The sequence below is a fragment of the Fundulus heteroclitus genome, chromosome 22 (genome assembly GCF_011125445.2).
Source record: "Fundulus heteroclitus isolate FHET01 chromosome 22, MU-UCD_Fhet_4.1, whole genome shotgun sequence".
Lineage (NCBI taxonomy): Eukaryota > Metazoa > Chordata > Actinopteri > Cyprinodontiformes > Fundulidae > Fundulus > Fundulus heteroclitus.
The window spans coordinates 20,962,858-20,989,856 of record NC_046382.1 but is presented as its reverse complement, the minus strand read 5'-3'; the positions used below and the strand labels follow the sequence as shown (position 1 = coordinate 20,989,856).

The 26,999-nt window shown below is 44.0% G+C and overlaps 2 protein-coding genes across 4 annotated transcripts; both read right to left on the bottom strand.

Moving 5' to 3' along the window:
- Positions 1–141: 141 nt before the first annotated feature.
- On the bottom strand, positions 142–15,662 carry LOC110366468 (titin). 3 transcript variants are annotated; one of them, XM_036126572.1, is made up of 3 exons: positions 15,224–15,662; positions 4,929–12,468; positions 142–4,850 (listed from the first exon to the last, which is right to left on the bottom strand). In XM_036126572.1, the coding sequence occupies exons 2-3, from the start codon at positions 12,269–12,271 to the stop codon at positions 908–910; spliced, it is 11,286 nt and encodes a 3,761-aa protein (XP_035982465.1). In that variant the 5' UTR covers positions 12,272–12,468; positions 15,224–15,662; the 3' UTR covers positions 142–907. The 3 variants fall into 3 exon arrangements, with proteins under 3 accessions (XP_035982465.1, XP_035982466.1, XP_035982464.1); XM_036126573.1 differs by having other exon boundaries at positions 142–4,304; positions 4,461–12,468; positions 15,224–15,661; XM_036126571.1 differs by having other exon boundaries at positions 142–12,468; positions 15,224–15,660.
- A 4,030-nt stretch (positions 15,663–19,692) lies between these two features.
- Positions 19,693–26,490, bottom strand: drgx (dorsal root ganglia homeobox). The gene is made up of 7 exons (XM_012880485.3): positions 26,182–26,490; positions 25,951–26,030; positions 25,039–25,139; positions 24,575–24,676; positions 21,281–21,453; positions 20,839–20,951; positions 19,693–20,746 (listed from the first exon to the last, which is right to left on the bottom strand). The coding sequence occupies exons 2-7, from the start codon at positions 26,006–26,008 to the stop codon at positions 20,385–20,387; spliced, it is 909 nt and encodes a 302-aa protein (XP_012735939.1). The 5' UTR covers positions 26,009–26,030; positions 26,182–26,490; the 3' UTR covers positions 19,693–20,384.
- Between the last annotated feature and the right edge of the window lie 509 nt (positions 26,491–26,999).

Sequence of the window (26,999 nt, the reverse complement as noted above, 5' to 3'; positions counted from 1 at the left end):
GTTTTACCTCACTTCTCACCTATTGACCCATAGAGATGTGGACCATCCCCCCTTGCGACCCCGACCAGAAAAAGATTTATGAATCGAGACTTCCACCTTTTTTAAAATAGCATTGTAAAAAAAACAAAATCAACCTATTGCTGAAATCTTTCAAAAATCTTTTTTTTTTTATTTTAAGTCTTCAGAAGAAAAAAAAAGACAATCACCTGATGGCAAAATATCTGTGTGAAGGGTGTTTGTTGTTGTCTGAAACGGTCCGTGTCATGCTACAATCACAGCAACACAAAAGCACTCCGAGAAACATCCATGTTACAAAAATAGACTACTGTACATATTTAACAACAGTAGCTCATCAATCTCATCACTGCCTTGTCGCCACGTTCATTTCGACACCTGCTGCATAGACAAGCTGTGCTGTATACCATTTGAAAACCTTCAAAGAGTTAATATTTCATGCATTGCAAGGCTTTCACAAACGGAAAAGTGAGGCAGGCCATTCGTTGCTCATAATGCAAATGTAAATGTGTTTTCTTACAAGAACCAACGCGCTTTATAACATTATAACGGGGGAGTTTGCAGTTTGTTTATGTGAGGTGTGTTCACCATATGAAGAAATGAGATACAGATGATACTGTTAACACAGGAGACATATCTTAGCTTCTGACATTCAAAGTCACATGGAATGGTAGCAATAAATATAGAATAGAAATATAGAATAGAACAGTTGATCTCTGAAAAAAGGCACCAGCAGCAGTTTAAGAGCACGTCCCGGTGACATCTTAGGTCAAAAACAAGATTTATTTCATTTGAAGAGTTGTTCAAACGTCATTATCTAAACATTTTTAGGTTTCCGGAGTTATAATCTCAGCAAATACTTTCTTTAAAAGTCTACGTTGGTTTTTTGCTCTCACCAGTCAGACACCTCCATGAAATCTTCCAGTTCACTTATGGCTATAATGTCACGGGGTTGATACTCCGAGTTAGCCGAGCGTTCGTTTTCACAAACTGAACTTCTACCAAGCTGGCTGTCCGTGTCACAGTCGAGGAAAGGGTCGCTTATCTCCTGCACGCTGTTTACCAAGTTGTGAGTTTTGGTGACGTCACTAACTGTGTCCATGTATGGCGCCTTCTCTGGACTGTAGCGACGCCCCTCGGAGTTCTGATCTACTCCGGGAACCGGGTTCCCGTAGCTGTGGGCCTCCCTGGACGTCTGTGGGTTTTGGTGCGGAGTTGCCGGGACTGCTGAGCTGCTCGGCGGCGCAGGGTTGACAACCGCTGTCTGGTAGTGCTGGGAAGAATCGTGGTAGCCTTGATAAAACCTAAAAGGCTTGCTGGCAACGGAGGCGACAGAAGCGAGGGGCATTTGGGGTGGCACTTGAGGCTGTTGGTACGCTTGCTGAAGCGGAGGTTGAGAAATGCTCGGAGCGGTCTGACGCACGTTCAGCTGAACATATTTCCCTGTCTCCGGGTCAAAGAAAGTCTTCGTTTTTACTTGAACAGGTACGTCCACCACAAAGTACTGACCGGATCCCAGATCTTGCAGAACCTTGCGCTGCGTCAGTGGATAGGACTGGGGATAGCTGGTCGACTCTACGTGGTACTGTGTCACTGGAGGGGCCGGGGGGTGGACATGATGGAGAGTGGGAGAAGAGGATACGTGAGCAACGGTTTGAAGGGCGGCGTGTTTGGAAGCAGGGCCGGAAGCATGAAGGGACACAGCAGAGCCGGCATGAGGCGAGGGGCTGGGAATCGAGATGGGGCCGGTGGCATGAGGGGAAGCATGGAAGGAGCAATGAGAGGGTTTGGGATTTGTATGAGAAGAAGGCAAGCTAGATCCAGGAGCTGGCGCAAGAGCAAAGGTAACAGGCGGAGAAAAATGAGGGGAAGCCACAGCATGGTGGTTGGTGGAGCGTACCTCGTCAGAGGCGGATGACGAAGAAGGAAAACCGGCGGCTTCTTTCCCAACTCCCGCGGAGCCTGGTGCTGCAGCCTTGGAAAGCTCTTTCCTCATCCTTCGAGAGGTTAACCGTTGGGCTCTGCGCAAGGCTTTCTCACTTTTCGGCGGAACGACCGGAGGTTTGCCCAGAGAGCGAGACGCATCGCTGCTGAAGCTGCAGGCCGACTCGGGTCTGTCCAGGTCAAACTGGCCGTGCAGATCGGTCAGGTCTGCTGCGCTGGTCGCAAAGCTCTCCACATCCTCTGACATGTTGCTGATGATGGAGCGGGACTCGTCGTCGTCCATCACCATGCTTCTCCTTGAATAGGGTCTCAGGTGAGTGAGAGAGTTTGAGTAGTCTTGTGATGAAGATGGTGAGAAGAAAGCCGCTGACTCGCTGATTGCAGAAAAGCGATTTAATGGGGTCCCTGCATTCCGTCTAATCATGTCCTGGTCTTCTTCCGTTTTATCTGATCCCCCTCCCAGCGTCGAGAAATCCTCTCCAAAGTTCCTATGGAAACGTGGCTTGACTGACTTTGTGAAAGAGGAACCTCTCATGGTGTTATCCTTCACTCTGAACATTAAGGGCTTGACTCCTAATGCAGGAGAGGAGGTGTTTGAACGAGGCAGAGATGGAGCTGGGGATGCAGCCGCAGGAGATCTGTGAGGTCTGGTGGGGAACAAAGAGTCGTTGGGTGATTCCAACTCCGTGACTTTTTTATTCTGTTGTAGTGGCTGTAAAGGGGAGGACAGCTGTCTTTCTCTGGGTTTCCTTTCTCTGCTGGTTGAAGTGATTGCATAATACTGGAGGGCATCTGTCCTCTGTGCTGCTCTGTTTTCCATCTCCATCTCAAGGTATCTTGCTTTTTCTTTGAGAGATGCTAACCGTTCGTCACCTTCTGCCTTTTTAGCTTGACGATCATTAGTAGTTAATGTCTCTTGTGCTTCAACACTCTCATGTTTGACATGCCTTTCTACCCTCTGTTCTCTCATGACTTTCTCCTCTTCAGCAGCCATGTTTTCACTTTCTAACCTTTTCTGTGACGTAGTTTTGTCCTCTCCCATAGGCCTTTCATTCACGGGATCTTCAGCCTGATCCTGCATGTTGTTATCTTTGTTAAGATCGATTTGTTTGATGCTTTCCTTCTCTGGACTGAGAGCAACATTTATATCTTCTCTTAGTCTTCCCTTTGTTTCTTTTTGAATAGGTGCAACTGTCTGCTCTTTGACATGTTTAACTTGCCTTTGCTCTCCACGCAGAGATGTTATGCTTTGCTGCTTTCCTTGTGCAGCTTTCCTCTGTTGCTCGTCGTGTGCACCTTTTCTTTCCTGCTCATCTAATTCTCTTCTTTGTTGTTCTTCCGGTGAAAGTATCTTTTGCTGGTTCTTCTGAGCAACTCTCCATTGATGCTCCTCTGCTTCTCTTCTTTGCTTCTCCTCGTGGACAATCATCATTTGCTGTTCGTGTGCTTCTCTCTGTTGCAGTTGTGACGCTCTTCTTTGTTTTTCTTCGGTTGCTTTCCTCTGTTGATCATTTTGCAATGCTGTACATTGCTGCTGCTCTGCTTCTCTTTGTTTCTCTTGTATAGTTCTCTCCCACTCTTCATGTGCACTCTTCTTCACTTGTGGCCCTTCCTTGAACCTCCTCTGCTGCTCCTCTGCTGCTCTTCTCTGTTGTTTTACTTCTGAAATACTCATTTGTTGCTCCAACTGTGCAATTGTCCTTTCATGCTCCTCTGTTTTTCTTTGTTGTTCCTCATGTGCATCTTGTCTTCTTTGATGTTCTGCTGCAAGCTGCCTTTGTAGCTCAATATGTGCAGCCCTTCTTTGCTGCTCCTCTATCTCTCTTCTCTGCTGTGATTCTTTTGCAGCTTTCCTCTGCTGTTCTTCTTCTGCGAGCCTCCTTTGCTGCTCCTCTGCTGCTCTTCTCTGTCGTTCAGCATCTGCAGCTTTCCTCTGCTGCTCTTCTTCTGCAAGCCTCCTTTGCTGCTCCTCTACTGCTCTTCTCTGTCGTTCAGCCTCTGCAGCTTTCCTCTGCTGTTCTTCTTCTGCGAGCCTCCTTTGCTGCTCCTCTGCTGCTCTTCTCTGATGTTCAGCCTCTGCAGCTTTCCTCTGCTGTTCTTCTTCTGCAAGCCTCCTTTGCTGCTCCTCTACTGCTCTTCTCTGTCGTTCAGCATGTGCAGCTTTCCTCTGCTGCTCTTCTTCTGCGAGCCTCCTTTGCTGCTCCTCTGCTGCTTTTCTCTGATGTTCAGCATGTGCAGCTTTCCTCTGCTGCTCTTCTTCTGCGAGCCTCCTTTGCTGCTCCTCTGCTGCTCTTCTCTGATGTTCAGCCTCTGCAGCTTTCCTCTGCTGTTCTTCTTCTGCAAGCCTCCTTTGCTGCTCCTCTACTGCTCTTCTCTGTCGTTCAGCATGTGCAGCTTTCCTCTGCTGCTCTTCTTCTGCGAGCCTCCTTTGCTGCTCCTCTGCTGCTTTTCTCTGTTGTTCAGCATGTGCAGCTTTCCTCTGTCGCTCTTCTTCTGCAAGCCTCCTTTGCTGCTCCTCTGCTGCTCTTCTCTGTTGTTCAGCATCTGCAGCTTTTCTCTGCTGTTCTTCTTCTGCAAGCCTCCTTTGCTGCTCCTCTGCTGCTCTTCTCTGATGTTCAGCTTGCACAGCTTTCCTCTGCTGTTCTTCTTCTGCAAGCCTCCTTTGCTGCTCCTCTACTGCTCTTCTCTGATGTTCAGCATGTGCAGCTTTCCTCTGCTGCTCTTCTTCTGCGAGCCTCCTTTGCTGCTCCCCTGCTTCTCTTCTCCGTTGTTCAGCATGTGCAGCTTTCCTCTGCTGTTCTTCTTCTGCGTGCCTCCTTTGCTGCTCCTCTGCTGCTCTTCTCTGATGTTCAGCCTCTGCAGCTTTCCTCTGCCGCTCTTCTTCTGCAAGCCTCCTTTGCTGCTCCTCTGCTGCTCTTCTCTGATGTTCAGCGTGAGCAGCTTTCCTCTGCTGTTCTTCTTCTGCAAGCCTCCTTTGCTGCTCCTCTGCTGCTCTTCTCTGTTGTTCAGCATCTGCAGCTTTCCTCTGCCGCTCTTCTTCTGCGAGCCTCCTTTGCTGCTCCTCTGCTGCTCTTCTCTGATGTTCAGCATGTGCAAATTTCCTCTGCTGATCTTCAGCAATCCTCCCTTGTATCGCCAATTGTGAAGCCCTCCTTTGTTGCTTCTCTGCTTCTCTTGTTTGCTGTTCGTTGAGAGCATCTTGTGGTCTTTGCTCTTCTTCTGCAAGCCTCCCTGATAGCGTCATTTGTACAGCTCTCTTTTGCTGCTCCTCTGATTCTCTTCTCTGCTGCTCCTCACGTGCAGCTTCTCTCTGTTGCTCTACTTCTACAAGCCTCATTTGCTGCCCCTCTGATGCTTGAGCAAATAGTTCTGTCTTAGCTTTGGATAAATTGTTTGTATCTGTTTGACTTTCGTTTTTGTCTAACAAACATATTTTCATTTTGGCATTCATTTTCTCTTGCCTTTCTTTGTCTGCCAGTTTGAACATCCCAGTTCTTTGGTGTTCCTTCTCCATGATAGGAAATACTAGGGATTTGGGCTCTTTAGAAGCTGTGGCACTTATCTCTGTCTTATTTGGCACGCTTCGAGTTTTCACAGAGGGGTCTTGTGGGTCATCAGTAAACACAGGACATCTGCTGTGACGTGTTTGGATTAGCGGGAAGAACCCTTCCTTTTTATTCGGAGGGAATTGATGAACCTGCGGCACTTCTTTATCCTCTGAAACAATCACCTTTAATCTGGCGTAGTCCGCAAGGGCTGAGATCTCAGGTATTGCAGACGTTCGTTCTTTCAGTTTTGGTTTAACTTCAGCCCTTTCTTTAGCCAAATGTGTGTTTTTTAAGTGTTGATCACTTGAGTGCTCTCTTTCCATTGTTGAGGAGTCACACTGGTTTTCCTCATTGTGTTTTCTGCTGGGATTAGATTGACCTGACTCCCCTTTTTTGTTATTATTCCAACTATCCATGAAACCGCCACTCTGTTTTGGAGCAACCGTATTATCTTCAGTCTCCAAATGTTTCCTTGTCAAGTTCTCACCCTGAATATTTGTTAAACTTGACAGATCTGCTATTCTTTCACTTGGATCCACAGTGAACACAAAGGCGTCACTTTTTTCTTCCTTGTGCAGTCTGTTGCCGATAACTGTCTTGCTTGGTAATACCTTCAGAACATCCTCTGCCTTTGAATCATTTCCAGCTTCCATACTGCCATGAGACGCGTCATTCGTCTCTGCTAGCCCTTGTACTTGAAAGTATTCTGCTTCCACCAGCTGTGTGCCAGGTTCAGATTTCTTGTCCTCGGCGACAGCAGGTTCCCTGGCTGCGTTTGTGTTGTTCTGTTTATCAATCGCCTTCAACGAGTCAGACAGTTTCCGTACACTGGATAACACATACTGTACAGCTAATTTCTCCTCCAGACTGTCTTTCCTGTTTTGCTCAGTGTTTGCTTGAATCAAGTTTTCAGAACAATGTCCATTAGTTGAACTCGTTGCTTTTCCTTCACTGCTAGATGCTGCAGCTTGTTGCTGTTCATAGGGAGACTCCATATTGGATGGGCTAGTTTTTAAGTCACGATGTTCCACCATTTCCACATGATCTTTTTTATCTCCAACTGGCTCAGCTCTGATGGCAATGTTGTCAATATGGACACTCGTAGCTTCTTGACCATTTCCTTCGGTGTGTGTTTCAGTGGACTGCAGGTTTTGAGACACATGCCTGGTTTCATTCACGGCTAAATTATTGGGAACACCACCTTTGCTCAGTGAGCTTGGTAAGGTAGAGGGGCAGATGTTATGTTCTGGGTATGGAGCACAATGCCCGTCCTTGCTGCTGCTTTTAGAAAAATCTTTACCTGTTTTCATATCATCTTTTACTAGCAGATCATTTTCAGCTTTGTTGACTTTCTCACGAGATATTTCATTCGCCGGGGGCTTTTGCACTTTCTGTTGATTTTCTTCATCTCCTCCCTCTGTTTGTCCAAAGCTTTTGGACCAATCTTTCATTGGCGTTTTGATAGTGACATCCTTTGTTTCTTCTTGAATTGCGACTGTTTGGTGGAGAACCGGTTGAGTTTGGGCCAACATTTCATCACTATCAGATAGAGCTGTCGCTTCTGGTTGTCTCATCCGTCGTAGCTCTGTGTTAACGGTGCAACTGTTGAGCTGGAGATCTGCCATTTCTGCTGTCGTCTCTCTGTTCAATGCCTCCCAGGTTAAAGCTTCCTGCAGGTTCTGTGAAGAAGTATCCTTACCAAGAGCGGCCTCATCTTCCTTCACCATAGACTGACTCTGTTTTGAGTCATTTGCCTTCACTAAGACCTCTTCTTGACCTGAATCTGATTTATTGCACTCTCTTTCTGCTGCAGTGGTTTGATTTTCAGCATTGCTATTCTGGGGAACATTGCTCACTGTCGGCTTTCTTTCCACTACAGTTACCATGATCCCCATAATCTGCACGGTGTCGTCTGTTACAGGGGGTTCTTTCTGATTTACACAATCCACAAGTCCTGAGTCTTTACGAGCTGCTTCCTTAGTTTCAGTTTCCTCTGTGGTCACTGGTTTAGAGGTACTTGTATCTTGTGTAAGGTCTCTTGTTTTGCTGAGAGCTTCATCGTTGGCTACTTGTTGCACATCCCAGTTCTGTTTTGCAGATGTTTCTGGAGGGTTTGCCTCTTTTTGTTGCGATATTGACGTGATCTCGGATTCTGTTTGCATTGTCCTGCTCACACTGGCACCTGATGGTTGAATTGTTTTTGTAGGTTTTTCTGCGGCATGACCGCTCACTGTTTCAGAGCTCAGAGATGAAGCACACTCCGCTGCTTCTTTTTCTGCTCCTGGAGGCTCCACCTGATGCTTTGGTGTGATTTTATTGGCACTTTTAGGCACTTCCTGTGAAGAAGGCCTCTGCCGGACATTAACGCTCTGACCACATGTGAACTGCTTGGTGGAGCCTTTGCCTATAAAACCTTCTGGTAAAGCAAATCCCTTTTCTTTTATTGCAGAAATCTCTTTTTCTGCGTGAGCTTTTATTTTGGAAGTCAGTATCTCCTGCTTAGTTTGAGCTTTCGCCTTTTGAGGTAAAGCAGTAGGGGGAGTGTCTTTTCCTGTGCTGAAACGTTGATCATTTGACTTTCTTTCCTGTTTGACCGTGACAGAGTCCTTTTGCAGTGAAGCTGTGTCTTTAATAACATCAGTTCTCTGACCACTGTTGTCCTTCCCTTTCTTTGCTACGTTTTCTCTGTTTGCTTTATCATAGGGATTTGTGTGGAGACAATGAGAGCCAGAAAACTGTGGTTCATTTAATGACTTATTGTGATCACATGGACTGCCTTTCTCCTCGCTGCCTTTAAAGCCTCTAACTCCCACCTTATCGTCTGTGCCCGATGTCAAAAATAAGTCCTTGAGACATGGCTCTTCAATCGATTTATTTCCTGTCCCTACTGCAGTATCGTTGAGATCATTTGAGGGAACATTTTCTGTGACTGACGCTTTGGTGCTGTTTGCTGATGCCGCCTGAGTGAAACCATATTTTTCCCTGAGCCGTTGATAATCATCAGTGACCGCATGGGTTTGCATTTCAGCTGGGTGGCTCTGGTTTATGCTGCCTACATTTCTACCTGTATTTGTATCTATAGGATCGATGCTCTTCCACGTAGCTTCCTCTTTACTAAAAAGAATGTTTCTCACTTTTTCTTTTTGCTCTCCTCTCATTTTCTCCTTTATTCTGGCCAACTCTGCTCTGGCTTTAGCTAGCTCCGTCTTAACCTGCTCGACTCGGTCTGGTTCCTGTCTGACCTGCTGCGTTGCTGCAACCTTAGCTGAGAGTTTAGCTGACAGCAGGTTTTCTGTTTTTGATTGCTTGGGTTCCTTTTTCTCCAGGTTTTCTTCCAGCTTTGCCTTTTCTGCTCCTGTAGATGATGAAGCCTTCTCTAAATATTTTTGACGAGCAGGACTTGGGTCTTTCTCATCCCTAGCCTCTCTGACATCCTCCACTTTCATGTGGTCTGCTCTGATCTCCAACACTTCCACTTCCATTCTCTTTGTGTCTCTTGCTTTGGTTTCTGACTCTTTCATCTGCTCTCTTTTTTCGCCTCCGATCTTTTCTGCTTTAACCTTTTCAGTCTTGATTTTCTCTGCCTCTCCTTCAGCTGTTTCTGTGCGCCGCTGTTTTTCCTCAGCTTGCAGGCCGTTGGCCTGTTCATGTTTAACTTGGTTTATACTGACCCGCTCAGGCGTCTCAGTCTTTGCCAGTTTGGTTTTTATGCATTCCTCTTTTAGCTTCTCCGCTTCAGCTTGTTCTGTTTTGGGCTTCTTAGGGACTTTCTCTGTGACATTTATTGGCTCGTCGGTCAGTTTCTGGGCCCTTTCTTTTTCAGCCTTTATCTGCTTCTCGTTTTCTGTCTGAAAACATTTGTCTCCTAACTTTTCTTTATGTTGATCTTTTCCCTCCCCCGCTTTAATTATATGACTTTCTTTGACTTGTCCTATATTTTGCAGCTCTGTCGGTTCTGATTTGGACTCTTGCGTTTTGACAGTTTCGAACCCAGTTTGCCCTGCTAAAATAAACCCAGCTGATTCCGCTTTTGATGGCTCTGGGTTGGACTTCTGCTGGGTTTTGGCCAGCTCTGCTTGTGGATATTGTGTTTTCTTGTGTGATGTCAGGACCTGTTCACCTTTGCTGTCTACATTCTGTGCGTCCTTTACCTGATTTGTCATTGTGACGGTGGATGCATTGCCGGGGATAATTGTTGGATTTTTCTTTTCGAACTGGGTCTTATTTTGTATTTTCTCATTTAGAACTGGTATATTTTGCTTGATTGGACCGGTTTTTATCATGGTTATGGGTTTATCTGATGTAAAATAAAGATCTTGTTGTCCTCTGCCATGTTGATCGGTAAATCTGTTATAATTCTGCATTAAATTGACATCTTTTACATGTTCCCTCTTTCCACCATGCATGTTTTGCTGCTTTGAGCTTTCTATTAAAGACGCGTTCTCCTGTTTCAATGGGGAAATGTTTATTTTGAGATGTGTGTTTTCTGGATCTTGGCTGTTTACTTGTCTCCAGCTATCCTGCGTGGACACATTTTTGTAATCGTATTTGTTTTCTTGGACCTGCTCATGTGTGTCCAACTTCGTCAACACCCTTCCCGTAGTTTCATTAAAAACTGACGCTGTATTTGCTTTGCCCATTAGATGTTGTCTGTGCTGATTGTTGTCAACGTTCAACCTCGCTGTGTCCACAGCTGCGTAAGGCTGCTGAACTTTGTCTTCAGATCTATGAATATCTTGCCTATAGGGCGTAATTGATGCTAGAGTTTTATCGGGATGCTGCCCATTTCCCACCCGCTGATTGTTGGTGTAATGTGAAGGCTCGAAGCCACTGAATCTAGAGCCGTGACCCATCGGAGCTGCATTGTATGAGCTTGCAGTGTTTTCTGGATACTGAGCTGTGTTCATTCTGACAGGGTGAGAAGTCTGCGGTGTAATTGATGGTCCAGGGGGTTGATACTGGTTTACAGCAGCATTTGTCCTTCTGGGGGCTTCTGGCTGGAGACCCTGAACATCTGAATCAGTAAATGCAGCTTCTGGCGGCTCCTGGACAGACGACTGTTGGGTCTTCTCCGGCGTATCCAAGCCTTTGAATTTGGTTGGACTGTAGGTGCTTTTCACTCTTTTTCTGTTGTCTTTCAGGTTGAAAAGAAGGCTCGTGGCTCGGGCTCTGTAGCTGGACCTCCTGATGTCTGGAGTCGCTCCGCGGCTTTCAGCTCGCACCGGCGCATGCTCCACAGGTTGAGGGGAAACTTCATGCTGATGTAAACGGGACGTCTCTGCGTCCTGATGTTGGTGGACTGAAGGGGTGAGCTCCTGACCGGCTCTAAAGGGATTTGCTGTGTTACTCCTGACGCAATTAGTCTCCAATGACAATGCATTGTTGCTTGAGTGAACCCAACTTTCATTCCTGCCAAACACTCCTTGTTCGTTAGTCAAATCTTGCTCTGACATCATTTTAACCTTCTGCTGCAGAGCTTTGACGGAGCTGATGGTGTCTCTGACGCGGCGAGACATCTCAGTTGAGGGTGATGCAGTTGATGGTCGATGGGAAGGGAGTTTGTTAGTCCCCAGGTTCTGTGTCCACTTCCTGTGCGGATGATGGACGGCCAGCTCCGACTCACACCGTTTCTCCACAGCTGAAGCTCTCTGCACCTGAGAGGAAGTAGAGACGGAGCGAGGAGCCGTGAGAGGAACCGGCTGTCCCTGGTAGTTCCTCGGGTTTCTGGCATCTCGTTGATGACTGTGCGCTTGATTTTCAAGAGAAGGTTCATTGTACATTGGCGTCCGGTACCATTTAGGAAACTCTGAGTAATGCATGAAGCCTGAGGCCTGGGCTTGCTGGAAGGGAAACCTGTTATAATCCCTCCATAACTTGAAGGGACTGAACTCACTGTGAATAAAGAAGTTGGAGCTGCAGTTGGCCTGTGAGGACATGCTGTGTTTAATATGTGACGACCTCATAAATCCGTGAGATATTTGCGCCAGTGTTTGCGATTCAGAGGAATAGAAGTTGGCGTCCTGACATGAAAATGGCCCGGCAGGATGGAAATGATGGCTGTTAAAGTTTTGCTGGTATGAAAATTCAGAAAGTTCTCTCTGAATACTCATGAGGGCTGATTTGTCCCAACTTGTCCCACCATCCCGCTCTCTTATCTTATCGGCCGTTCCCCCTCCGTCTCTGTGTCCGTCAGGTCCGTAAGCCCGGATGAGAGAAGAAACTCTCGAGTGGCTTCTGCGTTGCTGCGAACTCAACTCTGTGGTGCCGTTGCTGAGGAAGGACAGCTCCTTCTCTCTCAGAGACGTGTCCAGCTGCGAGGTTTCCACTAAGGAGTGCTGGAATGTGGCAGAAACCGTCCCCTGTGTCCTTTCCCCATACGCCCCCCACTGCTGATCTCTGTGGATCGCTGCTCCGTACGTCCCTCCAGTGATCCAGTCCTGCTCATATCGCTGCACCCTGAGGTTGAAATCTTCCTGCGCAGCTCTCTTTCGGTCCTCCCTTTCTCTCTCCTCGCTGTCTCTGCAAAAGGCCAGCTGTCTGTCTGACTGGGCGCTCGGCGAAGACCAACTGAGGTCAGAGTCATTATAAACAGCCTCGTCTCCGATGCAAAGGCTTCTGAACGCTCTGTCTGTCAGATTGCTGACCTCCCGATCAGTCTCATCCAGGAAGGAGCCTCCACTCGACGTGTCACTGAAGCCTCCATCGCTGTGCTTCCTGTGCCCACTGCTCCTCCGGCTTGAGCGGCGCTTCTCAACCGAGGTCATGATGCAAAGTTACAGATAAAAAACTTGGATTTCAGTGGTTCAGTCATTCATGCAAGTATTGACCTTAAAGTTTGACTCTGTTTGTGTTGGTAGAGCTGCTGCACCCGGGGTTTGGGGCCTCTGTTCAGGATTTGATCCAAAGGCATTGTCTGCTTTAGTTTGGCTTTGCACATATAATCCTTGAATCTACTGCTTTCCTGGAAGAAGAAGAAAAAAGAAAAGACAATCAGCTCGGACCCGATACTACAACCGCCGACACCTTTTAAAAGAATAAAGCTTTGATTTGGGAGAAAGGTGTGTTTTCAGCTTAATGCAAAACTTGAAATACAGTGCCTTTTAAAATCATACACACCTCTTGAGTTTTACACATTTTGTCTCATAACCACAACAAACTTGTATTTATGTATTTATTTGGATTTTATGTGACAGACCAGCACAAAAATAAACATAATTGAGAATTGAAACGAAAATGATACCTCTTTTTTTTACCAATGGAAATCTGAAGTGTGTGCATTTCTATTAATTTCCCTTAACAGTTATTCCTCTAAATCAAATTCAATTCACTGCGTCCATGTGCCCCGAAAAGTCACCTTGTTTGTAAACTGGGACCCCCTCTGTGTAAATTATTCTCAGTATAAATATAGCTGAGTTGTGAAGGCTGCAGGATATGCAGCTTTTGAGATTTTGATAGCTTTAAAGCAGAGTTATGTTTTAAAACCATCAAAAAGCTAAGACTGCAAATCACCCTGAACACACTGTGCCCTCTGTTAAACATGATGGTGCCAGCATCATGCAGTTCTTCATTCTTTATCAGGAAGCAAACCAGCCAGAGGCTTCAAAACCCTTGAGACTATAGAGCAGAGGTTCACATTTAAGTCATGCAGCCAGAGCAACAATGGGATGGTGTAGGTCAAAGGATATATATGTGCACTAGAAAGGCCTAGTCAAATTCTAGGCCAATGCCAAAAGGAAAACCTGTGGTAAAATTTGGAAATAATTGTTCACATATGCTGTCTAACCTGTCTGCATTTCAGCAGATAGCAAAGGTAAAGACATATATCAAAGCTGTAATGGCAGCAAAAGGTAGTCCTACAAGGGGGGCTGAATACAAATGCAAGCCACACTTTTCAGATTCCCCTTTTTTTGAAAACGGTTTAAACATTTATCCTTTTTACTCAAACTTTACCATTATGCACTACTTTGCTCTGGTCTAATGTGACAAAAATGTGTCAGAGTTCAAGTCTGATTAACACCTTTTAAAGTCACTTCATGCCTTGGCTTGTGAGATTGTTTCAGCTCTTTCGTTGTGATGTTTCGGTTGTGATAATCTGATAAGTGCTGTTTTTTCCCCCCTTTGGACTAAGCAGCAATGTACTGTATGTGGTTCTGAAAACAGCTCTGTAAATCCTTTCACTCAATCACCATGACCTTCGGGGGACATGTTGTGAAGAAAGCCACCCTGTTGCTAGGCTCAGAAAAGACAGACTCACGTGCGTTATTTTGGGCGATCAAGATGCACCAGTGCAGGTTTAACAGAGCGCACACACGCACACACGCACATGCAAGTTCACATTGCATCTAAAGACAGATATTGATGCAGATTTGGCAGTAATTTAAGGTCTGGGCAGCATGAAAGTTTTAATTCACAACAAGATCGGCAACAAGAGTAGCAAAAACATATGTTTGGTAACAGTAACTTATGGCCTACATAAAACTAATTTTGGAAAAGTCGTTTGCTTTATTATAGAGAGAGCAGCAGGTGGAAAATGAAATATCCTGTACCAGAAGTACTTCTAATTTTAGGCTTCAGAGGGAAGACTAAATAATTAACTGCAGATAAAGTTAATAAAAATCAAGCATGTTTCATGTGACCTTTAATAGTGTCATAAATTTTTTTATTACAAAATGAAGCAGGTTTACTGTTCTTTGACGATTAAATCACTGTCTTGGTGTGCAAATACTAAATAGACACTACAAGGCTGGAGATTTGGTGAGCTTAGCGAGTTTTTCTTGCTTATCTTAGATCATTTATAACCTAGAAGCTGACTATACACACATTACTTCACTGGCCTTACAATTTGCACTCACCTATATTTACAAAGATTGGCTAACATATCATTAGTTAATATTTGCTTCTAGCTGAAGCCTTTAAGACATCGCTTATGAATTTTGGACCAAATATTAACATATGTTGAGGTAACTTAGTATTATCATGTGCATCATCTGCTTAAATGAGTGACTGCCAAGAAGACGTCACCTTGCTTAGAATATCCAGTGTGAATCATTAATATTCTCTGATCTGGAGGCAGTTCACTTCATGCACATCTTCACACATGCTAGGTCAGCACCAAACATTCAAAAATGTGGTCTAATAATTGTCTTTTGATGGAGCTCGTTACTGCTAACGTTATATTAAGTAAACAGTCCAAACAGTGATACTGCCCTTTTACTGGCGGCCGATTCCGATTGCTGGAAACGGAATCAATACACTTTGTAAATTCTGAGTTAAAATCAACCACAGCTATGGAAACTTTCCTTACTGTGAGTGTTTTTTATGCAGCAATAATCTCCTCTCTAACTGTCAAGAGGATTTCTTTTCATTCTTGCATGCGGCAGGTTTATTTCTGTCCAGTGACGGGCTTGCAGCTCTAAAACCTGACACCAAAGAGGAGTAAATTTCAGCTCCGCTCCGACGGACGACTGTATCAGCTTCGTAGCTGTCACTTCAGAATGGACTGAAAGCTTTTAAATGGCAGCGAGGTTGAAATAAACTTCAATCTGAAGAAGGTTGAGCTTAACGGTGTTTCTATTTTTTTACAGCTTTTGTGTGAATTTGCATTTACTAACTTTCCTGTAATTCAAATTTAGCTCAATTCGACATTTCTCTGATGTAGTTATTAGCTTATTATTATTATTTTGTATATGAATATCACAACAATCTCATAATCTTACCTTCCAGGTTTAAAGTCCATACTTTTGGTGATTGTTTAGTAACTCCCTCTCTCCAAAAGAAGGCCTTGCTGATCTAATGCTGGCCTGTAAGCTCACACAGCCACTCTCTGGGAGATCCTGGGTCTTCCCAATAAGAATAATTCAAATCTGCTTTGGGATCCACTGTGAGATCTCCGAGGATCTGACCAGCAGCAGGCAGAGGAACTCAGGACAGGAGACCAGACAGAAATAGAGGAGCGATCCCGCAGAGATTGTCCACCATGGGGCCACGGAATAAGGGCTTGAGTTTAGCATGTGGGTCTGTGAGATCCTTCGGTGTCGAGTGTCAGACGGATGAAACAAACAGCCTCTAAACTATTTATAAATCTGGACAGCAATGTTGGCGGTTAGCTGGGACAGCTAACTGTGAGTAAACTGGGGAAGTCAGTCAGAAGGTTCTGCGGGTTGACACACAGCTGAGAGGGTGTGGGGGGGGAAAAAAACGGCATTTTCTGAAGACGTGTCGATGGGTGAAGGGTGGGTGAGGGTTGAAGTTTGGAAACATAAATAGCCCAAAGCATCACGGTCCAGTCCTTCTGACTGAACAGACATGACGGGGACCAGAGGGGCTTTGAACAAGTGGGCTTCAGTCACAACCTACAGCATGGCAGCAAAGCTGGTTAAAGCTAAGACAAATGGACACTGCTTGGCAAAATGATTCACACCACACAGTTATGACTGAAATTATGCCTTTCGTTCTTGGCAAAACAGTTCAAACTCGGTCAGATTTGATGGAGAGCTTTGCTTAACATTGATTTTCATGCCCTGTCTTAGATTTTCCATTAGACTTAGGTCTGGACTTTGACTGGGAAATGTTAGCATATACAGAATTCATTGTAGTTCTGGCTGTATATTAATTGTTGTTGTCCTGCCAGAAAGTAAATACACCCCTGCCAGTCTCATGTCTAATAGTTTTTCTTTCAGGACTAACCAGTATTTTGCTCCATCCATCCTCCAATCTGCCCTGACCAGCTTTTCCGTCCCTACTAAAGAAGGATGTCCTCCCAGGACGAGGCTGTTACCACCATGTGTTATGTTAGTTTTCCACCCTGCTTAGTATTTTGCATTTAGGACCAAAAAGTTCAGTTTTGGTCTCATCTCACAAGAGTACCTTCTTCCTCTTGTTGTCTGTGTCCCCTTCAAGACATCGCTCTTCCAGAGAGGCCAGCCTTGTGGGCTTGGCCCTTAGTTCCTAATGAAAGGAAGCCTAAATATTCAGCATACCAACAGATATTGGAGAACTCCATGCTCCCTACTTTTTGGGAACAGTTTGAAGATGGCTACTTCCTCTTCCAACATGGCTGTTCATCTGCTCACAAAGCAACGTCCATAATGACATGGATGAGTGAGTTGGGTGTGGATGACCTTGGCTGGCCTGCTCAGATTCCTGAACACTGTTGGGATGAATTAGAGCGGAGACCAAGAGCCAGGCCTCCTCGTCCAGCATCAGTCTCTGAATGGTCAAAGATTCTTATAAACACACTCCAAAACAATGTGGACCGTCTTCCCAGAAGAATTGAAGCTGTTGTAGTTGGGTGGACCAACATCTCATTATGGATTAGAAATAGGACGTTACTTAGCAAAGCAGTTATAACAGGTGGCCAAATACTTTTGGTGATATAAAATGAAATGGCAAAAAGTCAAAAGTCTTTTGATCAATTTTGCAGCTCTGTGTGTTTTAGTATCTCCATGGCTTTTCATCAGTTTACGTTAAAGAAACACGGGAGTTTTGTTTTCACACCAACTCCCCGACATCTGTAATCAAAGATCTGATGTTTGATCTCCCTGACTACAGCCTCCCTCAACCCAGTGAAAGAAAAAAATGCCATAAGGCACAGGAAGGGGAGGAACCGTACCTCCCTCTTTCACTCCCATCTTCCTCCTCTCCAACCGGCTGCTGCTATAATAGGAGATTGCAGCAGCGGATTGCTCCCTGGGATTGTTGGCGGCGGCTGCAGAGCTTTCCCGTGTGGGATTGATGGACACACACACATGGGCCTTAATGGAGACACACGCCTTCACATGAGCATGCACACACGAGGGCTCGGAGACTGAGAAGAGGCGGTGGAACAACCTCTCTTCTCTTTTTTTAAAACCCCGCAGACGTTCATTTAAAAAAAAAATTATTGCAAACTAATTTAAAATTTACAGCTTATTACCAACTCTTTGTTTTGATACATCTCCTTTTTAGTACACAGGACTTAATGTTTTTTTTTTTTTAATAAAGACATTTTTAGAAAAAAACGGATGTCCCCTCCCAAAAAAAAATAAAAAATAAAAAAAACATCCTCAACTAACATGATGACTGATGAGCGTCTTCTTCCGAAATGCTCAGGTTCCCTGGAGAAATCTGAGATCTGCTGATGCAGTACAGACAGGATTCCTGCTCACTAAGTCCATCTAGTGGAGAAGATAAGAACACACATCCAAGGGCATTTTATCCTGCAGAAATGACTAACTTGAAGCAAGCCTCTCAGGTTATCGCAACTAGCAACTCTGCATCTCCCTTTCTTAAGAACTTCCGTGAGAAGCCACTGAGCCCTGCGAGCATTGATCACAAACGCTGATGATGCTTCTTCCCTGTGCTGAGTCAGGACAAAGGGAGGGCTGTGGTTATGTGGCACACGGCAGACAGGCACATTACTCGCTGCATTAAGATGTGCTTTGTTTGTATAATCTCCATTCAGACATGAACTCAACTGATTCTAATTGATTGTGTTTATTGATCAGCTCTTGCTGCAGGAATTAAAAGCGGAGATGATGTGTTAGCGGGCCGTTTTCGGTGGGCCTTCAGAGGAGCAGGGCCTGAGTGCGCGTTAGGAGTTACGTCTAACTTTAAATTCTGTGTAAAGATTTGCAAAGGTTTCTGGAGTGTGAAGTGTCGCTGTTTGTAGACGCAGATGGTTGTGTGAGTGCGTTTTGCTGCTTCTTTGCAGGACAAAAAAAAAAAAAGCAAACAAACAAACAAAAAAAACATTTCATTATCGCAACAAAAGAAGTCCATTAACTGCAATGTAAGAACAGAGTTCAGCTGCTGTCCCCCCCAACAGTCACAGTGTTTGTCTGCTTTTCTGGATGCTCTCCAGCTAATTTGATATAACAATGCTCAACAAAACATCCCCAGGACTTTTTTTTTAGGTGACGGAGAATTATCAATGATGCCACATGCACAAGCTGAATGTCAACAACCAACTTGACTTGTTTATGAAATATTAAAGCCGTGAATTATGGGCACCATGCAGAACTTAATGATGATCGGAGTCATTATGACTTCAGCTTCCTTTGTTTTGGCAAATGATTAAATTCCACGGCTACTGTTGTCAATTTTGGGGAGATTGAATGCGTTTTTTGGTGCCTTTTGTGTGAGGTCTGCTATCCAATCTGCCACATTGTGGAAGTGAAGCTGATTTAATGTGTTATCGTTAGCTGCCATGTCACCCGGCTTAACATGGTTGCTCTCCCATTGACTTAAAACAAAACCATTATATTACAACATGATGTTTGCAGTAGATCCAGTAAAGTAACTGCTACAGAAACCCAATCTGCACCGATAAGCATCTAACTTTTAGGACTTCTGCATATATATATATATATATATATATATATATATATATATATATATATATATATATATATATATATATATATATATATATATATATATATATTTGTGTGTGTGTGTGTGTGTGTGTGTGTGTGTGTGTGAACATTTTTCATTTGGAGCTTTTGTAAAATAACAATCTTGTCCAATCTTAAAGTCCATTACATGAATGCATCACTTTATTGTTATATCTGTAGGATATTTACAACATGCACACACAACGGGGTCATAATAAAAATAATAATAATAAGGATAATAATAATAATAGTAATAATAATAATAATAATTAATAATAATAGTAATAATGAACAAAGAATTGTGAGTGTGCTGTGCACATTCTGGTACTATTACTGACATTATCTCCTTCTCCCATGTCATGGGTGGGGGTGTCTCCTCATCAATTATTGAACCGGTACTTCATGGTAATACATAATTTCCCATCAATTATTCACGATAATGTGTGTGTAGTTTACTTAATTGTGTTATCGACTATCAAAAGTAATTTCCTGGAAATCCTCAAGGAGGCAAATTGAATCAGGCGGACTACTGGCCGTTGTGCTCTGCAGTTAAGTACAATCCGTCCGATCAGCTGACCCCCGTTATTCAAGAGTCATTTCAGTGTGGAGCTGGAAAAAAGACAAGCCGGCAACTACATAGACAGAAATTTTAAAATCAACATAATTAATGGAACAAACCATTTTTTTTAGCAGGAGCATAGTGCGTTCCTACAAGTAAATAAATGATAAGAGTCCCCTCCTGGCTTTAAGAGTGGCTCATAAATAATGGAACAGAACAGATGGCTGGAGCGAGAGGCAACAGGAGAGGAACATGAGTGACTACATCTTTAATTGTTTTAAAGAACATGTCACAACAGGACTGGTGTGTTCCCTGTCTGCTGCCGCTACAGATGTGCTAACAGAGAGCAGGGGATAACTGAAAACACACAGTGACATTGTCAATTACCTCCTTTTTTTTTTTTTTTTTTTTTTTTTACAAGGGCCACAGCTGATTATTACTAAAGTGCACTTTCACTTTAAAATAAAAACATTTGAGACCATTGTGTTGTCTCAATGCTGACTTAAAACAAAAACAAAATCCTCAGTCCCGCCATCACTTCATGCATTGACAGTCAAAATGTAAGCAACGGTCCCAACAGGATTATTTAAATTCACATTATCAGTCAGGCCTCTGCTTCACAACGTAATGCATCTATGTTATAGATAATATAGCCCAGGAGTGCATGTAGATGGGTAAGGATAGAAAAAAAAAAGACCCACAGTTTTGTCTTTTTCGAGGGCAACAACAACTCAGTTATTCAGCGTTTCTCACGGCGATACTTTACAGTCAAATAAATATGTTAATGTTTGCATCCATACAAAACATCTGTCCCAGGGTTTTTTTTTTTTTTCTGGATTCAACCAGTAGTTTTGTGCTTTGTTGCTCATTTTGGAGCAAATGAGATAAGAAACAAGGAGGCATAGTCACAGATTATCAGCAACATCCACGTTAGTGTCCAGCCTCTCACTTCTTCTCCAGAGGCTCCTTGGAGCAGTGGGGATGTTTGTCCGGACCGCCACCCAGGATGGAGACTTTTGTGGCCGTGCCGGGACTGGAGCTGTCTCCCCCTCTCAGGCCACCGGCGGGTACCTCCATGGTGGGCCTAACCACCCCGGCGGAGCTCACACTGGAGAGGACGCCCATGCCGGCTCCCGGCGTGGCCGCGGCGCCGAGCAGGTTGGCGGACTGCAGCACGGCCTCCGAATGCTCCCGGGCCTTCATGCGCAGGGCGGCGACGCTGGCTGTGCGGTTCCCCTGACAGCCGTAGGGAGGCAGGAAGGACAAGCCCATGGGGTCAGAGACGCAGCAGGAGCACAGACCATTCCCTGGGAAGTAATGAGATACAAGGGTTGGATTCGTAATGAGTTGTTAAAAGCAATAACAGGTTTATCAGACAGGCGATGGGAATCTTATTTACCTTTCAGTGTGGCAACGTGTGAGAGGGCCTGGGCGTAGGTGGCAGAGTTGAGGAGCGTGCCTGGAATACACGACGGGAAGAACGGACCACCTGGACCCACTGTCCTGTTGATGCTGGAGAGAGCAGACAAACTGCGTCTTAATGCCACATTGAAGATTATACGCTTCTCATAATATTACACACCAATATAACAAGAACTATTCATGATTTCTAACTACTTCACATCAAGACGTGTTGTTAATAGTACTGCATAATGCAGCTTCAAATACAGGCCCCATCACATATAGTTATACATATATGAACAAATTCAAAATTAAATTGAAATTACTTGGATGTCTTCAAAAGAGGGTAAATCAGGCATAATTTTACTGATGAGTTTCCAATACCCAGATCCAGCAGTATGGCAATATTCCACCACATGTATGTATCTGTCTTCCTTTACCTCTGCTGAAGCTCCAGAGGCTCTTTCTGTTTCCTGCCGTGGTCCTCCGGAGACTGAGAGTTGATACCGCGAGACGGAGGGGTGCCGTCGCTCATCGGCTCCTTCCCCGCTTCGGGTTCGGAGCCCCCTCGCTCCGTCTTCCTCCACTTTGCTCTGCGGTTCTGAAACCAAACCTGGATAATAGTGGGAATAAAACAGAGGAGATGTTTTGATGCTTTTTTCCCCCCCGAATGGACTCAGCATACATTTCTGACTTGTAAGATTTTCTGACGCTACCTATTAAAGCACATCACTGCAAGGTGAAATAGTATTATATTTTAAATACAATGCAAGTGAAAACTTTCTAAAAGAGATGTATAACAAACAAATAGATACATTTAGACATATTAATAGAAAAACAACATCCAGATGAGCAAGAAGGAAAAGATACTAAGCTGTATATTCCCAAGAACATGCAGTTGAGTTCAGCCTGTATAACCGTTAATTTCCACACTTAAATGCACTCAAAGTCAGATTCAGTTAATTTTTTTTAAAAAGGGTGGAGAAATTGGGGACTTCCAAACTTGTAACCTGAGTCTATTAAGAGATATTTGGACTGGGTTCAGCAGGTGCCGAGTGTGAGTGTGAGGGACAAGAAAAGATAATCCTGGCTTTAAAATAACAGCCAAATAATTTGGAGCCAAATCAAACCAAAGAGGCACAAAACCAGAAATCTGCAACACACCTGTCACATGTTGGTGAGACAGAGAGGCACATTTTAAGCAATCTAGACAAGAGGTGACGCTTTTAAAGCCTGATGAATTAATAAAAACCCAGAAGATTCTACATTTAAAAAACTAAATGCTCTTATTAATGCATTTTTCTATTTTAAAATATCACCTGACATTCCATTTTATGCATCATAACTGATACAAAAAACATGTATGTTTGTGTATTTAACATATTGTCCTCAACCTAAAGGATATGAATTGAATGCACTAAAAACCTCATGGCAAAAATCAGCAAAAAAAATAAAATAAAATTTGAAACACTCATCCCTAAAAAATACCTGAATATATAAAGTATCACACCCGATGCACACATTTTCACCAATGCTTTATGATTTAAGGACCACTATATTAAAGAATTATTTTTTTAACACCAATCAATTTTTTAAACATTTTTCTTTCTCATGTAACCATTTTAAAATCAAGAATTTGTGCTTCATAAAATCTCTGCTTTTCATGGGCTTGGATCTTTCACCAGAAGCAGAGGATGAGGGAAGGAGTCAACACAGCAGGTTTTTGAGAAAAGGACCAACTTCTTTAAAGAAGTAGAGCTTTTCAAATATGTGTGTTTAAAAAATTATACATTTGGCATTGTATGATTTACAAATGCTTTTTCAAATGTTTGGGCTCCAAACAGAATTATTAGATGGCACATAAACATTGAAGAGAACAACACTTAATTTTCGCTCTTTCTTAATATATGATCGCAGATTTCTAGTCTTTCACAGTTGTTCTTTTTCTAAAAGCATTTTCATATTCCAGGTTAAAGTATGTTTGCCTAACGTATGGATTGCAAGCTGGGACATGTATATCAACATTTCCGAAAGGTTTAGAACTGTTATTGTACATTTTAAAATACAAATAGCTTCCCAACTCATTTTTCTCTGTTATAATTTTATATTTTTAAGCATTTTGTTTATTGCATTTGATCCAGAGCCATCTTGAAGCATATGCCCCAGCAAGCTGAGTGTGACACGCCCGTGATTATAATCTTGTGTCCCCACACTGCCTAATGTCTGAGAACGCCCCTGTCAGGTGTAATATTCAGTTTTGTTAGCAGGTGTGGAGAAGCTGAATCGGATAAGCTCGGCTCCTCTGAACAAGGTGTCTGAACCTGCCCGGCCAGCTGCTCCAATTTCCCCACCTTCCCCTAATTTAGCCACCAAAACTTCACGGTCCACACAGCAAAGAGCACATATAGCCAAGTTCTTGGGATCTTAATCGACTGAAGGTCAGTGCCTGTAACAATATTTAATTGAGCAATTTTTCATTATCATATTTTAATGACTTCCCGCTGACAGTTGTGCTGCCCGAGAGAGAGGCAGCTATGATGAAGTCGTTTATTTCCCTATTTAGTGATTGTTTGACAACATCAGATTCGATTAGGACTCGGGTTCTAGCAGGCATTAATCACGATGTGTGAATGGAGGTGAGTCGGCGTGCATGTGCTCTGCATCCTCTCCATTGTGGCAGAGGGTATAAATGATGTCAACAGCCAAACAAAACGCAGGCATTCATTCTGCAGAGAAAGGGACAACATTTTCATGGCAGGACAACAATGCATCCAATGGACTTATCTCACCCCTGCACCTTCCAGCTAGAAGTCGCGCCCCCCCCACACGCACCCATCTCTGAATGGGCTATAATTGCTCCATTAATCTCAATTTGCTGCGTGCTCTTAATGCGGGGGAGGGCCCATTGACACTTTACAAAAAAAAAAAAAAAAAAAAAAAAAAAAAAGAGGGGGGCAACAACACTACAAGAGAAAGGAAATTTATTTTCTAATAATAATGTAAGTTTAATATCCCCTGCACAGTGCGGTGGATTCATGTTCAGATTTAATAATAGGAATGCGGTAATCGGATTAGGAGGGGGAATAATTTGTTTACAATCCCTAATTTACAGCGCTGGATTCCATTATCAAGCCCCGCCATTGGGTTTAAGCGATAGTAAAGATGACCCTGGGGAACAAAAAGCCAAACTATTATATTTCCTACAATTAGATCTGCTGCGCACAACAAAACCCAAAAGCAAATCTGGAATGCAGGGAAATTACATACAGGACGCCTAACCTAATTACATCTGGCCAAGTTTATAACCGCGCACATGTGCAGGGCAGGAACCGAATATCAATTGTTACATTTTAAGACGTGATTGTGGCACAGAGTCAGTAAGAGTTTGCGGGGATTATGACTTTTTTTCCCCCACCTATTTCCTAAACACACACACACACACACACACACACACACACACACACACACAGACAGACACGCCGTGTTTGCGTCACCGGATCTGCACGGATGGCGTACCCCTGCCTATGCAGACGCGGACAAATTAGCGCAGAACATTATCGCTGCTTAATTATGAATGACCGATTAATCAAGCTAATCTAATATTCACCATTAAGTTGATGTTATTAAAGTGTATCGTTGGGATGACAGAGTGGCTTCATTTAGCCTCCCCTCCCTTGCGTGGTCAGACGTGCCCGGCGACGGGACGCGGTGCGCGCTGCAGCCAGCAGGCTTACCTGCACCCTGGCCTCGGTCAGGTTGATCTTCATGGCCAGCTCCTCCCGGGTGAACACGTCCGGGTAGTGAGTCTGTGCAAAGACAGACTCCAAAGCCTCCAACTGCGGGGGACACAAAACAAGCGTTGGCTCAATGTTACTTAACTCGTTTAATTGTAGCTTTTGTGTTGAGAGTTTCTTTCGAAAACTCCGACTGAAGTTTGCTTTCATATTAGGGACCGATCTATTGATGCTCGCATTTGAGCATATTAAATATGCATAGACAAAAAAGAAAAAAAAAGAGAGAGAAAAGACTCTATCTAATTATTGGTTTTAACCCGAGAAAGAGTTTCATATCTATTAATCCAAAGGGGTAAACTATTTTTTTTAAAAGAACTTTGCCAACTTTTCATCGATTTCCAATCAGTCTAATATGGATTTTTCCAGCTCACAGTCGCGTTTTGGAAAAAAGGAGAAGTTTTTACCTGTTGTAAAGTGAACGTTGTTCTGTTTCTGCGCTGCTTCCTCCGCAGAAATCCATCGTCGAAATCAGCCGGGGCGTGGTTTCCAAAACCACCTGAATTAACTGTAAAATGAGAATTGAAAAAGAAAATACAGACATAAATAAATAAACAGACAGATGGCTGAATTGTTTCATTTGATTTATAAAATCTTTGGACAACGTTTTATGATTCTGTTTTGTGTTTTTATTTTTTTATTTTTTATGCAGATTAAACGTGAGGCGGAGATATGGAGCTATTTTTTTTTTTTTTTAAATAAGAACAAGATGGCCTATACAAATTGGCCAACGGGTGATATTTTGTTTCCATTAGTTTCATGAAACATTGATGCCGAGAGTCTAAGGGGAACTATGACGAACTAAGAGCCATGACACCCAACATCTGTGCCCGGGACAAAGCGGGCCCCTCTGCCCCGGGGCCAAACCACCAGCGCTTCTCACCAACGCAGCCAACAAACTGCCACAAGCAGACAGGGAAGATCACATTTAACCCTTTACAGCCATCCTCGGGTTTGAGACAAACACAAAGTAGCCTGTTCTTTTGTTTGAAATTATTCTTGTTATTCTAATTATTTTTTTAATATGTTTAATGAATCAATCGTCTGGGGTTATTTCCTAAACGAGAGGAGAAAAATGTCAAGGAAAACTTTTTAACCGCAGCCGTAATAACAGGGCCTTTACAGCTCTATTTATTTAGATGATGGTAGAATAAAGTATTAAAAAAAAACCGAGGCGGCCTGTTCTACGGTCGGACTTTGTGCGCAAAAGGCTCAGCGTGAGCGAAACTTCAGTCAGGTAATTCGCAACAGCAGAATAATTTGCGAGCAGCGCGCACTTCGAATGAAAACGTCCAAATTCAAGGGACGGGGAAACTCACGCGTGTTGGAGCGACAGCACTCTCCGTCAAGTTGAGGCGGGCAGTGAAAGTAGAACATCCTTGACGGCGCGTCTTGGAACCTGGAACACACAGAGGGAGAGAGAGAGAGAGGGGGAGAAAAGTTTCAGTCTCCCATCAGACGTCCTCGTTATACCATCGGTCTGATCTTTGCGGCAGGTTGATCCAAAACGGATGAGGTGGATTCAGAGCTGAGAGCTGAGCCCATCCTACCTGCAAGTGGGGATGCTGATGAGAGGGAGTTTGCGCTCTGGAGAGAGAGAGGCGGCTGATGCTGCGCTCCCACTGACTCTCTGCTTGGGAGTGTCCGGATCCCTCCAGCTCTCTTCTCTCTTTCTTCAACGCGCACACACGCGTCCTCTCTCTCCCTCTCTCTGGGAGTGTCCAGATGTCTCTATAACTGTATAACTGTCTACAGAGTGTTAAGGCTTTCAGCTAGTGTCGCAGAATCTCACGCCTAATTGGTCCTAATCGGATTATCTCGGCTTTGTCTCTCTCACCCCGAACCCCTGGCGTGTGCGCGCGTGTGCGTGGCTGTGTGTGGAAAGACGGAAATAAAGGAAGAGGGGAGACATGCCCAAGGTAGCTAAAAAAAAATTCATCACCAGTGATTGTTATTTCAGAGTCAGGCATATTCCCTAACCATAAACATGCACACATACCGCTGCACTTTTTTATTTGGTTCTTTCATATATTAAAAAAAGGAGGATGACTGCTTTTGGGTTTTAGATTGACTGTCGGGCGGGTTAATTGCTCGTCAGGGTGTGTTAGGGGGTCCACTTTACAAGGGCTTGCTCGTGTAGAGCACTCACAAGGCCAAATTTTTGATTTTGTTCACAGCAAGGGGTCCCGCGATTTATTTCGCTTCCTCAGATAAATGATCTGCTGCGGGACCCTTTCAATTAGTTTTAAAGCGCTTCTGGGACGGCAGAGCGCAGACGCCATGCGTCTCTGAGGTGGAGGCAAAATGAGGCTTCGAGAAGCAGCTGAAATTTAGAAGAGGAGTGCGGGATTGGACTAAACCACATAAA

Excerpts from the sequence above, each read along its gene's own strand:
- LOC110366468 (XM_036126571.1), bottom strand. The coding sequence starts at position 12,271 with ATGACCTCGGTTGAGAAGCGCCGCTCAAGCCGGAGGAGCAGTGGGCAC.
- drgx (XM_012880485.3), bottom strand. The coding sequence starts at position 26,008 with ATGTTCTACTTTCACTGCCCGCCTCAACTTGACGGAGAGTGCTGTCGC. Across the intron at positions 25,140-25,950 it reads GTGCTGTCGCTCCAACACGC|TTAATTCAGGTGGTTTTGGA; the intron begins GTGAGTTTCCCC and ends CTCATTTTACAG. Across the intron at positions 24,677-25,038 it reads CAACGTTCACTTTACAACAG|TTGGAGGCTTTGGAGTCTGT; the intron begins GTAAAAACTTCT and ends TGTCCCCCGCAG.